The sequence below is a fragment of the Capra hircus genome, chromosome 13, assembly GCF_001704415.2.
Source record: "Capra hircus breed San Clemente chromosome 13, ASM170441v1, whole genome shotgun sequence".
NCBI lineage: Eukaryota > Metazoa > Chordata > Mammalia > Artiodactyla > Bovidae > Capra > Capra hircus.
Window position 1 is genome coordinate 25,580,406 of NC_030820.1, and position 13,092 is coordinate 25,593,497.

General features: G+C 38.8%; 1 protein-coding gene across 1 annotated transcript in view; it reads left to right on the top strand.

Annotated features, from left to right (window-relative positions):
* Positions 1–13,092, top strand: part of GPR158 (G protein-coupled receptor 158) — a 302,282-nt gene that overhangs the window by 256,195 nt on the left and 32,995 nt on the right. Inside the window, exon 6 of the mRNA XM_005687944.3 lies at positions 3,136–3,245. Coding sequence (XP_005688001.3) covers positions 3,136–3,245 — 110 coding nt within the window. The remainder of the gene's footprint in view (positions 1–3,135; positions 3,246–13,092) is intronic.

Consider the following 13,092-nt stretch of genomic DNA (forward strand, 5'->3'; position numbering starts at 1 on the left):
ATCTCATCCTCTGTCGTCCCCTTCTCCTCCTGCCCCCAATCCCTCCCAGCATCAGAGTCCTTTCCAATGAGTCAACTCTTCGCATGAGATGGCCAAAGTACTGGAGTTTCAGCTTTAGAATCATTCCTTCCAAAGAAATCCCAGGGCTGATCTCCTTCAGAACGGACTGGTTGGATCTCCTTGCAGTCCAAGGGACTCTCAAGAGTCTTCTCCAACACCACAGTTCAAAAGCATCAATTCTTAGGCCCTCAGCCTTCTTCACAGTCCAACTCTCACATCCATACATAACCACTGGAAAAACCGTAGCCTGAACTAGGCAGACCTTAGTCGGCAAAGTAATGTCTCTGCTTTTGAATATGCTATCTAGGTTGCTCATAACTTTTCTTCCAAGGAGTAAGCATCTTTCCATTTCATGGCTGCAGTCACCATCTGCAGTGATTTTGGAGCCCCCCAAAATAAAATCTGACACTGTTTCCACTGTTTCCCCATCTATTTCTCATGAAAGTGGTTTAATTCACAGCCAGTTGGAGCAAGTAACACTTGACGAGTCAATTAGGGAAGTAGAATTGCTGTGTCTGACACTACTAGGAAACTTGCTCAGATCCTTAAAATACCAGGCGTGAAACAGGAGCAGCACACCTTTCAGTGTCAGAGCTTTGGACAGAGCACTGGACTGTGCTGGCCACTGACTGGTCTATCTTTAAGCATTATTCTTCCAGAGAAGCACCCGGCCTTACACCCGCTGAACAAAGACAGCAGAGGTCAATTTTCTATCTCTGGTGTTGTATCTATATTTGCAAAAGAAAATAATTTAAAAGGATTCTTCTATTTTGTACATATTTTTTAAATGTATATTCTTTTCTCTGTGGTTCTTTTTTCTTCCTGAATTTGTTGTGTTCAGTATCCAAAAGTATAAGCAATCAAGCTGACTTTAAAGCTAGCTAAAAAAAAAATCATGTTAGATCAAATGGGTGGATAATCTGTGCAGATTTGTTTGAAATGGGGGACTGCTCTGAAGTTTATCACAATGCCTAGCACATCCCACCACTTTAATCAGCTGATTGACTTTTGTAAGCCTCTGAAGAAACTTCCAGGGACTTCACCGGTGGTCTGGTGGCTTTGAGTCCGCACTCCCAGTGCAGGCGGTCCAGGTTGGATCCTTGGTCAGGGAACTAGATCCCACGTACCACAACTAAAAGAGTTCTCATGCCACAACTAAGACCCAGTGCAGCCAAATAAATGAATAGATTTTTTTTTTAAAGGAAGAAACTTGCAGTGTTGAAGAACCGTTCCTTAAAATGCCCATAGGAGTACACCCCGCCTTAGACCTTAACACCGAATTCCTCTCAACAAAATTGGGGGAAACAAACCTCTAGGCAAAGCATAGTGAGTTCCCAAGAGGTAATATTAAAGGTAAAAGGAAATTTGTGGTTTGGGGGTGACACACTTTCTCTCTTGCTGGCCCTAAATGTGTCTCTCTTTCTCTCACCCCGCCCTCCTACACCTCTGCAAACAGTTTATATCCTGTGGTCATGCACTCAGCAGTTGTTACGTGTTCTTTGGTCCTTAGGTTACTTAGTGCCAAAAGCAGCTCACTTCTATCCTGCCTCACACACTTCAAATAAAATATCTTTATGTCTAGCGGTAGCTGCTAGTATTGGAAAGAAAAATAGGAAAAGTTCTTGAAAATATGCCTTAGGTAGTTCTTCCAGTAGCGAGATTTTTTGTGGGTTTCCTATTTTTGGTAGATTGATGGGGGGTTGGGGAGCAGTACAGATAATCCTCTCAGGGGTATTTCATATGGGGGCAGAAGATATTACCAAAAGTGTGGGTACCGGAAAAGACAAGGCTCCAGGTAAGAAAGGCAGGCAGTGAAAGCACATTTGGCTGTCCCATCTGGGGAAATAAAGACATTTAAGCTTGGACAACAGACTGGTTCCAAATAGGAAAAGGAGTACGTCAAGGCTGTATATTGTCACCCTGCTTATTTAACTTCTATGCAGAGTACATCATGAGAAATGCGGGGCTGGAAGAAACACAAGCTGGAATCAAGATTGCTGGGAGAAATATCAGTAACCTCAGATATGCAGATGACACCACCCTTATGGCAGAAAATGAAGAGGAACTACAGAGCCTCTTGATGAACGTGAAAGAGGAGAGTGAAAAAATTGGCTTAAAGCTCAACATTCAGAAAACAAAGATCATGGCATCTGGTCCCAGTACTTCATAGGAAATGATGGGGAAAGAGTGGAAACAGTGTCAGACTTTCTTTTGGGGGGCTCCAAAATCACTGCAGATGGTGATTGTAGCCATGAAATTAAAAGACGCTTACTCCTTGGAAGGAAAGTTATGACCGACCTAGATAGTATATTAAAAAACAGAGACATTACTTTGCCAAAAAAGGTCCGTCTAGTCAAAGCTATGGTTTTTCCTGTGGTCATGTATGGATGTGAGAGTTGGACTGTGAAGAAAGCTGAGCACTGAAGAATTGATGCTTTTGAACTGTGGTGTTGGAGAAGACTCTTGAGAGTCCCTTGGACTGCAAGGAGATCCAACCAGTCCATTCTAAAGGAGATCAGTTCTGGATGTTCTTTGGAAGGACTGATGTTAAAGCTGAAACTCCAGTACTTTGGCCACCTCATGAGAAGAGTTGACTCACTGGAAAAGAGTCTGATGCTGGGAGGGATTGGGGGCAGGAGGAGAAGGGGACGACAGAGGATGAGATGGCTGGATGGCATCACTGACTCGATGGATGTGAGTTTGAGTGAACTCCGAGAGATGGTGATGGACAGGGAGGCCTGGCGCGCTGCGATTCATGGGATCGCAAAGAGTTGGACACGACTGAGCGACTGAACTGAACTGAACTGAAGCTTGGACATAATAGAAATTTAGAGACAATTGCTAGAAACGCCTGAAAGTCAGAATTAAATACTTTAGATCTGATTTGAAAGCCATAAGGAGACTTCTGATTTGGACAGTGAATGATCAGAATCATAGTTTAGTGTTTTACTCACATGAATATGTGCTCGTGTCAAAACACACATGTATTAAACATCAGATTATGAAATACTGATTTTAGTCTGTGGGTCATCAGCTGATCCTGAAGGTCTCTTTCTCTCTCTTCTCATCCCACAGGTTGTTATTTTGTACTTTGAGCCAAGCACATTTCGCTGTATTCTCCTAAGATGGGTCCGCCTTCTCGGTTTCGCTACTGTTTATGGAACTGTCACTCTCAAGCTTCACAGGTATATTTTATTAGTTCTCATTCCCATGGGAGGATCAAAGTGTTTCGCTTAGCATATAATTGCAAGCTCAGTCAGGAATTTACTACCTAAATTCCTGAAATTTAGGTAATAAAATCATACATGTTTTTCATTTTCAAGGCAATATCTTTAGGATTCTCTAGGAAAACCTTTAATACAATTGAATTTGAGCAGTGTGCTTTAGTAGAATGTGCCACTGGTTATGGAAAGGTTAATTCTGAACAAATAATAAGTTTACAATGAATGTGAAATAGTATTTACTCACTAAGAATAGGAAGAAAGACAATACAGCTGAAATAATCAAGCCCAGAGCTACCAAAGAATCCTATATAGTAGAATTCAGCAATATGCTTACCAGACAAAAAGCTGCTGTCCTCCATTCCTGAGTTCCACTTCCCAGGGCAATCCTGCTTTTATTCCTTGGGTGAATTTCCAAAAAATGGTGTTCTTGGTTTCCTTCCTTATCCAGTATTCTCCAGTGCTTATCAGCCTTATAAATTGGAGAACATGGTAAAGTCCCTTATATTTTAGTTTCAAAATCAACTACTTTTAAAAATGTAGGGACTTCCCTGGCAGTCCAGTGGTTAAGACTTGGCCTTCCAGTGCAGAGGGGATACAGGTTTGATCCCTGGTGGAGGAGCTAAGATCCCACATGCATTATGGCCAAAAAACCAAGACATAAAACAGAAGCAAAATTGTAACAAATTCAATAAAGATGTTAAGAATGGTCCATATCAAAAAAATCTTAAACAAAAATCTCTTCAGTGTATATGATAAATATTAGGAAGAAAGAGGTGATAAAATAAATTACCAGTCCACAAAGAGTAGGGATAGCTGGAAATGATTCCAGGGCTTTCCCTTGCCTCCACTTCCCAAATGGTAGTGGTGCCAAAGAACATAGGCGGTAAAATAGAAATTTCTCCTGCAGGATAACACTGTAGTTCAGTAGAAGAAAACCTTTACGTTGATCAGGTTTAAAGCTGCTTTAATAATCACAGTAGGCCATTCATATCTTCATGCTAATTTGACTGTAAATATTTCTCAATAAATGTATCTTGATATGGCCCATGCATGTGACAGTTTGTCTCAGATGACATAAATATGTCTTTAAATATTTGTCTTTAAATGCCACCCCTTCAACATTTATTAAAATGTGATCACTGCATACTCTGTATTATGCAATAATCCCACTTAAAATTGGAGTATAATTGCTTTACAGTGCTGTGTTAGTTTCTACCGTACGTCGGCGTGATTCGGCTGTAGGTATACATATATGCTCCCCTCGCTCTTGAGCCTCCCTCCCACCTCCCCTCCACCATCCCGCCCCTCTAAGGTCATCACAGAGCACTGAGCTGAGTTCCCTGTGCAGCACTGTAGCTTCTCACTAGTAGTGAATTCGTGTCAGTGCCACTCTGCCAGTTCATTCCACTCTATTTCTCTTATTATTTTTTTTGTACTTACTTTAATAACTAGGAATACTCCTGATTATCTTTTTGGAACAAATGTAGATATCCTTAACTCTCTCAAGATTCCCTTCTTATGTATGTTGTATAGTAACTTCAGGAGGTCCAGTTTAAATCTCAGTTTAGCATCTAGGAAATTATAGTCCTGTATTTCCTACAAAAGAAAGGATTAGATGAGTCTCTTGCAGAAGGAAGTGGCAACCCACTCCAGTAATCTCGCCTGGAGAATCCCATGGACTGAGGAGCCTGGCAGGCTACAGTCCATGGGGGCGCAAGAGTCGGACATGACTAGACTAAACTATCACCAGGTGAGTCTCTAGTGTTCTTCCTGATGCTGACTTTATTATTTCCATATCACAGCACACTTTGCTCTCATGTCCATTTCAATCTCTGTTCCTTATATGATAACTGTTTTTCAACTGGTGCTCACTAAAGGAAATTGACAGTCTATTGACATTGACAGCCTATCATGGACAGTAAGACTTCTGGAATTCCCAAAAGAATAGATGGCCTCTTGAGAATGACCTCTCTCCCTGTGAGTCTTAGGGTCCTCTGTTATATGCTACAGTTTGCTTATGTAATTATTTTTTTGATTTTTAACTAATTATCTTCTCCTTGAAGTGAGGGTCTTACATTGAATCCCCAGCTCTGAGCACAATGACTGACACATGGTGGGTGCTTAATGCTTAGTAGTTGATAAATGAATGAATGAAAATGTCAGCTGCAGAATTGGAAACAGCTTCCCACAGTTCCCTCCACACCTAACACATTCCTATTCCCCTGACTTATTGCATGTCCTCAAGTGTCTGAAGCACGTGACACCATGGTCTGCAAGAGGCTGATGGTGGGACAAAAACACAACATTATTGGGTTGGCCAAAAAGTTCATTCTAGTTTTTCCATAAGATGTTACAAAACGTTTTGCCAATCCAATAAATAACACAGACTCATAAAGCAAGAAAATTCCTTCCATTCAGGTTCTCTTTCTATCCTTCTCATTATTTCCAGGAGTAAAATTAGTTTGGAAATAATAGGTCTTTAACACCTGCCCAGCAGTTGCTAATTTTCCTTTACAACAAAGAGCAGATCAAACTTCAGGCTTAGAGCCTCCCATTGTAATACGATCTAGATGAAATCTATTCTCTTTATTTCACTGTATTCATTTTCATCATTACATTCTATGTGTGGATTATCTATCAGTTCTTCCTTTAAAGTGGCAATGTAAAATTTTCTTTAAAATATTTTAAATAGAAGAAATTTAAAGAAAATATTAGCTGGTACACAGATACAGGCAGGAATCTTGAGAATGGTATGCAAATGATTGGAATTTGGTAAACTAGATCACTTCATCCTTCTTTTGTTTATTTTAAAGACTATAATTCAAACTGTTTTCTCTCTGTGTCTCTAGAAGGCATTGCAGTGAAGGATTATCTACTGAAGGCTTAAATCGAGTGGAAACTATTTCTAATTTAATGAGCTGAATTATTCTTATCCTGTCTGAACCAAATGGGTTTATATTATATTGTTTTTTCCATATTGTTTAAATGGAACTGATTCCAATATTGTTTAAGTCTGTAAACTGAAGAATCAGCATCCCAGAGGAGTGAGAGCAGCCCGAGGGAAGTGACTGACTGAGCCAGCTTTCTGTCCCCCATCCTTAGTGATGCATCTTGCCCACGTTATATGCATCACACATTTGTTAAGTGAATGAATGGGCGGATGGTTATAATAAATGGAGCTGCAGGGATGTCTCTGGTAGATATCTCTTATAGGCAAGCAACACATGGTCCTCAAGAAAGGGCTTCAAAGATTTTATATTAATAGTAACATGATCGAGAGCAAAGACATAAATCTTTACAAATCCAAATTTGAATTTCAGTTCTGCCATTAATTATTTATACAGCCAAGAATAAATGACTTTAACATCTGAAAATCACTTCTCAGCCCGCCTGTAGAGTTGTTGTACATCTTAAACATGATAGAAATATATGTAAATATGTCTTGTAGGGGGTTTTGGTTGCAAACCACAGACACTGACTATAGCTAAATTAAGCAAAAAGGGAATTCACTGGAACGATATGGGGAAGGCCACAGACTGAAGGGAAAGCTGAGGATCCAGGTTTGGGCACACCCGACCCAAGGTGGCTTGAGGGATCAAGGTACCGTGAGCTAAGGGATAACATCCCTTGAACGCCATATTCTCATTTTCATAAGAACTTCATTTTTTATTTCAAATTTTTGAAAAGTAAATCTCACCTCTCTAAGGCTGAAAATTCCAAGGCAATTATCAGTACTGATAAATAAAACGATTATTCTAGTTTCTTGAGAATAGGATAAACAGGAAAGACCTGAGTTTTTGTTTTATTTCAGCCATTTCCCTCAGGGCTTAGTAAAATTGTTGAACATTTCTTTTTCTATATCCTGATCTCTCACTGATCCATTGTAGTGTTTACAGAATTCCAGTAGCTCCGAAAACTTGAAGAAAATATTAAAAAGGAATAGGATCTCATCTGTCACTAGAAATGATACTGTTATCCTGGAACTTAAGGATCTCATCACTTTTATTAAATTTCCCACCTTTGCTTTAGGGGTCTCTCCCCATATTTGAGAGCTATACAGAGAAAGACTACCATGCCAATGCAAAGGAAAGTCACAAGTCTTTTATTTCTTAACAATGCAGTACAGAAGTGGAGCAAGTTAGAGAGAGGTGAAAGGAGGTGAACAACTCCTTCAGGGAGGAGTTGTTTTATCACTGACATTGTTTAGAATCACCAGCATAAGGTGGTGATAAAAAGCAGAACAGCTTTGACTTATTATTATTGCCTAAAAGTGTATACAGAAACTGTTACCTGTGCCCAGGACAGACAGTCCCACCACCCCACTTCACTGGCAGGCTGTTCATACAGTGCACTTTATTTGAACCTGAAACTGTTTCTCTTCAGAAAAAGAAAGGAGAAAGGGACAGATTTTATCTGGCTTAGTAGGGATCATAAGGAAACACAGAGCTGAAGTAGACAAAAATGAGAAGGTTCATTTATGAAAAGGAGTTTCCTTCAGTAACCATAGATTTGTTTGACTTAGGACATTAATGATGTAGGACAGATCTAAAAGAACCTCTCACAGAATACTAAGCTAGGTTTGCTGGTTGGTTGGTTTTAAGAAACCTAGAAAGGCAATATCTCTAGGCTCAGGAAAGCCAAGTATATTTTCAAGAGGAAAAATGAGGAACTATTTTAAATGAAAGGGAATGGAGAGAGATTAAGAAACTTAATGCCAGAAGAACATTTTCCTATTTCCTACAGTATGGTTTCTGAAAACAAATTGCCTTTTCCTTTTTCTAAGACTAATCAAGAAAAAATAAAACTTTTTTTTGTTTGTAGTATATTTAAAACGAACATTTAAGCAAGCTGCAAGAAAACCTTCTTCTGGCTCTGACATGGAGATTTTCATTTCATGTATTATTCAGGACTACCCATTCTGGATCAGTGCAATTCACAGCAGTTTTCTCTACTATGCTCATTAGCACCAAATATTTACCCTTTGTGGGAAAGGATAGATAGATAAGATAGATAGATAGATAGCTACTTTTGTTTCCTATTAAACATTTTTACTGAAGTGTAGTTGATTTAGAGTGTTGTTTTCATTTCTGCTGTACAGGAAAGTGATTCAGTTATACATCTATGCATTCTTTTTTATATTCTTTTTCCATTATGGTTTATCACAGGATGTTGAATATAGTTCTCTGTGTTATACAATAAGACTTTGTTGTTTTATCCATTCCGTATCTATAGCTTATATCTGCAAACCCCAACCTCCCATTCCATCCCTTCTCCTAGTAAATTTTGAAAAGTGGCTGGAAGATATTTATATTTATTTATTTTAGGTATTCTTACAGGGAAACTTTAAATTTTTTAAAGCGCAAAAGGAAGAAAAATTTTTATACATTTCCTAGGTGACTGATGATGTTGAGTTTATTTTTAGGTGTTTATTGGTCATTTATTTATCTCTTTAGAAATATGTCCATTTTTTAATTGGGCTTTTGCGTTTTGATGTTGTATGAGTTTTTATAAATTCTAGATCTGAGGCCCTTATCAGATAAATTATTTGAAAATATTTTCTCCATATCCGTGGGTTTTCTTTTTTTACTTTCTTGATAGTGTGCTTTGGTGCACAGATTTTTTTTTTTTAATTTCTATGAAGCTCAGTTTATCTGTTTTTTCTTTTGTACATATGCCTTGGTATGATATTTAAGAAACCATTGCCTAACCTCAGATCAGAAGGATCTATACCTCTGGTTCCTTCTAAACATTTTATAGTTTTAGTTCTTACATTTGAGTCTTTGATTCATTTGGAATTAATTTTTGTATATTATGTGAGATAGAGGTCTAAATTGATTCTTTTGCACTTGGATATATACTTGTCCTTAGGACCATTTGTTAAAAAGATTTTTTTTTTTTTTTTGGTGGCAGTGAGAAGCTTGTGGGATCTAGTTCAATCCAGAGATTGAACCCAGGATCATGGCAGTAAAAACACCAAGTCCTAACCTCTGGACAGCCAGGGAGCTCCCTTTTTTATATTTTTGTTTTTAAAGATTATTTTTTTCTTTATTGAATAATATTGGCACTGTGTAAAAAAACCAGTTGACTGAAGATGTAGAGATTTATTTCTGGATGATCAGCTTTATTCTGTTCTATATGTCTGTCATTATGCTTGTATCACACTGTTTTGTTAAATTGACTTAAACCTGTAGATCAATTTAGGGAATATTGCCATCTTAGCAGTATTAGATCTTCCAGCCCATGAACACACTTTCCATCTCTTTAGATCTTTTAAAATTTTTCAATGATGTTGTATAGATTACATATTTTACCTTCTTGGTTAAATTTACTCTTAGGTGTTTTTTGATGCTATAGTAAATGAAACTCTTTAGTCAGTTTCATTTTCAAGTTGCTCATTGCTTATATATAAAAATAAAACTGATTTTTAAATGTTGAATTTACATCTTACAACTTTGCTGAATTTGGTGTTTAGTTCAGACTATGTGTGTGTGTGTGTTCTTTAGAGTTTTCTATATATGAGATTGTGTCATCTACTAATAGATACAGAGTAGATAGAGAGTTCCAGAAAAACATCTATTCCTGCTTTCTTGACTATGACAAAGCCTTTGACTGTGTGCATCACAATAAACTGTGGAAAATTCTGAAAGAGAAGGCAATACCAGACCACTTGACCTGCCTCTTGAGAAACCTATATGCAGGTCAGGAAGCAACAGTTAGAACTGGACATGAAACAACAGACTGCTTCCAAAAGGACAAGGAGTACATCAAGGCTGTATATTGTCACCCTTCTTATTTAACTTATATGCAGAGTACATCATGAGAAACGCGGGGCTGGAAGAAACACAAGCTGGAATCAAGATTGCCGGGAGAAACATCAATATCCTCAGATATGCAGATGACACCACCCTTATGGCAGAAAGTGGAGAGGAACTACAGAGCCTCTTGATAAAAGTGAAAGAGGAGAGTGAAAAAGTTGGCTTAAAGCTCAACATTCAGAAAACGAAGATCATGGCATCTGGTCCCATCACTTCATGGCAAATAGATGGGGAAACAGTGTCAGACTTTCTTTTGGGGGGCTCCAAAATCACTGCAGATGGTGATTGTAGCCATGAAATTAAAAGACTCTTACTCCTTGGAAGGAAAGTTATGACCAACCTAGATAGCATATTCAAAAGCAGAGACATTACTTTGCCAACAAAGGTCCGTCTAGTCAAGGCTGTGGTTTTTCCTGTGGTCATGTATGGATGTGAGAGTTGGACTGGGAAGAAAGCTTAGCGTCAAAGAATTGATGCGTTTGAACTGTGGTGTTGGAGAAGACTCTTGAGAGTCTCTTGGACTGCAAGGAGATCCAACCAGTCCATTCTGAAGGAGATCAACCCTGGGATTTCTTTGGAGGGAATGACTCCAATACTTTGGCCATCTCATGTGAAGAGTTGACTCATTGGAAAAGACCCTGATGCTGGGAGGGATTGGGGGCAGGAGGAGAAGGGGACGACAGAGGATGAGATGGCTGGATGGCATCACTGACTCAATGGACGTGAGTCTGAGTGAAGTCTGGGAGTTGGTGATGGACAGGGAGGCCTGGTGTGCTGCGATTCATGGGGTCACAAAGAGTTGGACACAACTGAGCGACTGAACTGAACTGAACTGAATAGTTACAGCTTTACTTCTCCCATCCCAATATGGATTTATTTTATTTCTTTTTTTTTTTTTTTTTTTACAAATTACTCATACTAGAACTTCTGATACAGTGATGAATAGAAGTGGTAAAAACAGACATTCTCGCCTTTTTCCTGAGAACAGAAGAAATAATCTGCAGATTCCTTCTAGCTCTATCAAATATTTGACTTGTAACAGTCTTATAACTTTCTTCTCCCTTATCTACTTACAATCAGGTCAAAAGAAAGGGAGGTTACTATGAGATACGAGAGCTAAAGCAGGTAATTGGAATTGATAAAATTACCTATATTGGGGAAGCTGAGTTGTGGGTTTCCTTCTTATAATAGCAGTCACTTAAAATAGTCACCACAGTCTTCCTGAACCTCATGTCTCATAAATGTTAAAATCTATTTTTGCCTAGGTGATACTGATCCTTTTAAATATATCCAGTGATTAAAAAGTAGCGTTATATTACTTCTGAAAATGAAATTTTGAGAAATTGATGAAAAGCTTGATAAACATGTGGGCTTATGACCCTTAAAGTAAGCTGAGAAGTAGTGACTTCAGCCTTTTTTGTGTTGTTTACTATCAAGGCTCTTTTGCCAAGAATTGAGTGGCTTTATATTTATAAAAGCAAATAATCACCTTCTATCTTTCATCAGAAGCATTTATTTTCTGGAATTTCTAAGAAAGCAGTAAAATTAATAGAAATTAAAATCTAATGGAGAACTTTAAGACTTCAGGATTATTCCAATTAAATTAGTAGAAGCCTGTATGGCTTCATTATGTACTTATTCATTTTCTTGTAGTAAACAAAAAAGATGCGGTTGAATCAAAAAGGCAAATATTCTGAAAATGGAAAACTTTCTGATACTAGAGGTTTTAAATTTTGTTGTCAGTGTAACAGAAACTCAAAATTGTATCTGACAGGTTAGAGCAGTCAGCCCACTGGAAAGACAGGTGCACCAGTCTTAAGCCTTTGGGGAAAAATTATTTAGAGCAGCAGCTCTCAAACTATAGCCTTCATCAGAATTTATTTAAAGGGCTTGTTAAAATACAGGTTTCTGGGCCATAACCCTCAGTGTTTCTGACATAGTAGATCTGGAGAGGACCCCAGAATTTGCACTTTTAACAAGTTTTAGGATGGTGTTAATGCTACTGGTTTGGGAACCACTGGCCTAGAGCAGGTGGCATCTCAATTGAACCTTGAAGAAATACGTATGAATTGGCTAAATTAGGTGTTTGTATTGATGAGGGGAGAGGAAGGGGCAGTACAGGAAAAGGAGGGTAAAGGTTCAGATAGAGGACACCCCGTGTTGTTCAGAAACCTGTAGGAAGGCAAGAATGGTGAGCGATGAGCCTGCTGAAGCAAGGAGGGACCAATTTTTAAAGGCCTTTTACCATCCTAAGGCAGCTGGATTTGGGTGGAGAAGCACAGGACTGTAAACAGGAGAGAAACAGGATCAGAAGTGCAGTTAGGAACATCGCTGCGGCTTTAACATACAGTGTGGCCTGATGGTGGGAGAGAACAGTAAGGTTACTGGTTAGGAAGCTACTAGAGGAAATAGATTGATGACCAGGAGCTGTACAGTAGCAGTGAAAATGGAGAAAAATAGAAAGATTTGAAAGATATTCTAAGTGTTTAAGAGGTAAAAATTAAATTATTTTTAAAAATATTTTTTTATGGCTGTGGCAGTTCTTAGTTGTGGCACATGGACTCTTCATTGCTGTGCACTCAGTTCAGTTTAGTCGCTCAGTCATGTCCCACTCTTTGCGACCCCATGAATGGCAGCACACCAGGCCTCCCTGTCCATCACCAACACCCAGAGTTTACTCAAACTCATGTCCATTGAGTCGGTGATGCCATCCAGCCATCTCATCCTCTGTCATCCCCTTCTCCTCCTGCCCCCAATACCTCCCAGCATCAGACTCTTTTCCAATGAGTCAACTCTGCATGAGGTGGCCAAAGTACTGGAGTTTCAGCTTTAGCATCATTCCTTCCAAAGAAATCCCAGGGTTGATCTCCTTCAGAATGGACTGGTTGGATCTCCTTGCAGTCCAAGAGACTCTCAAGAGTCTTCTCCAACACCACACTTCAAACGCATCAGTTCTTCAGTGCTCAGCTTTCTTCACAGTCCAACTCTCACAT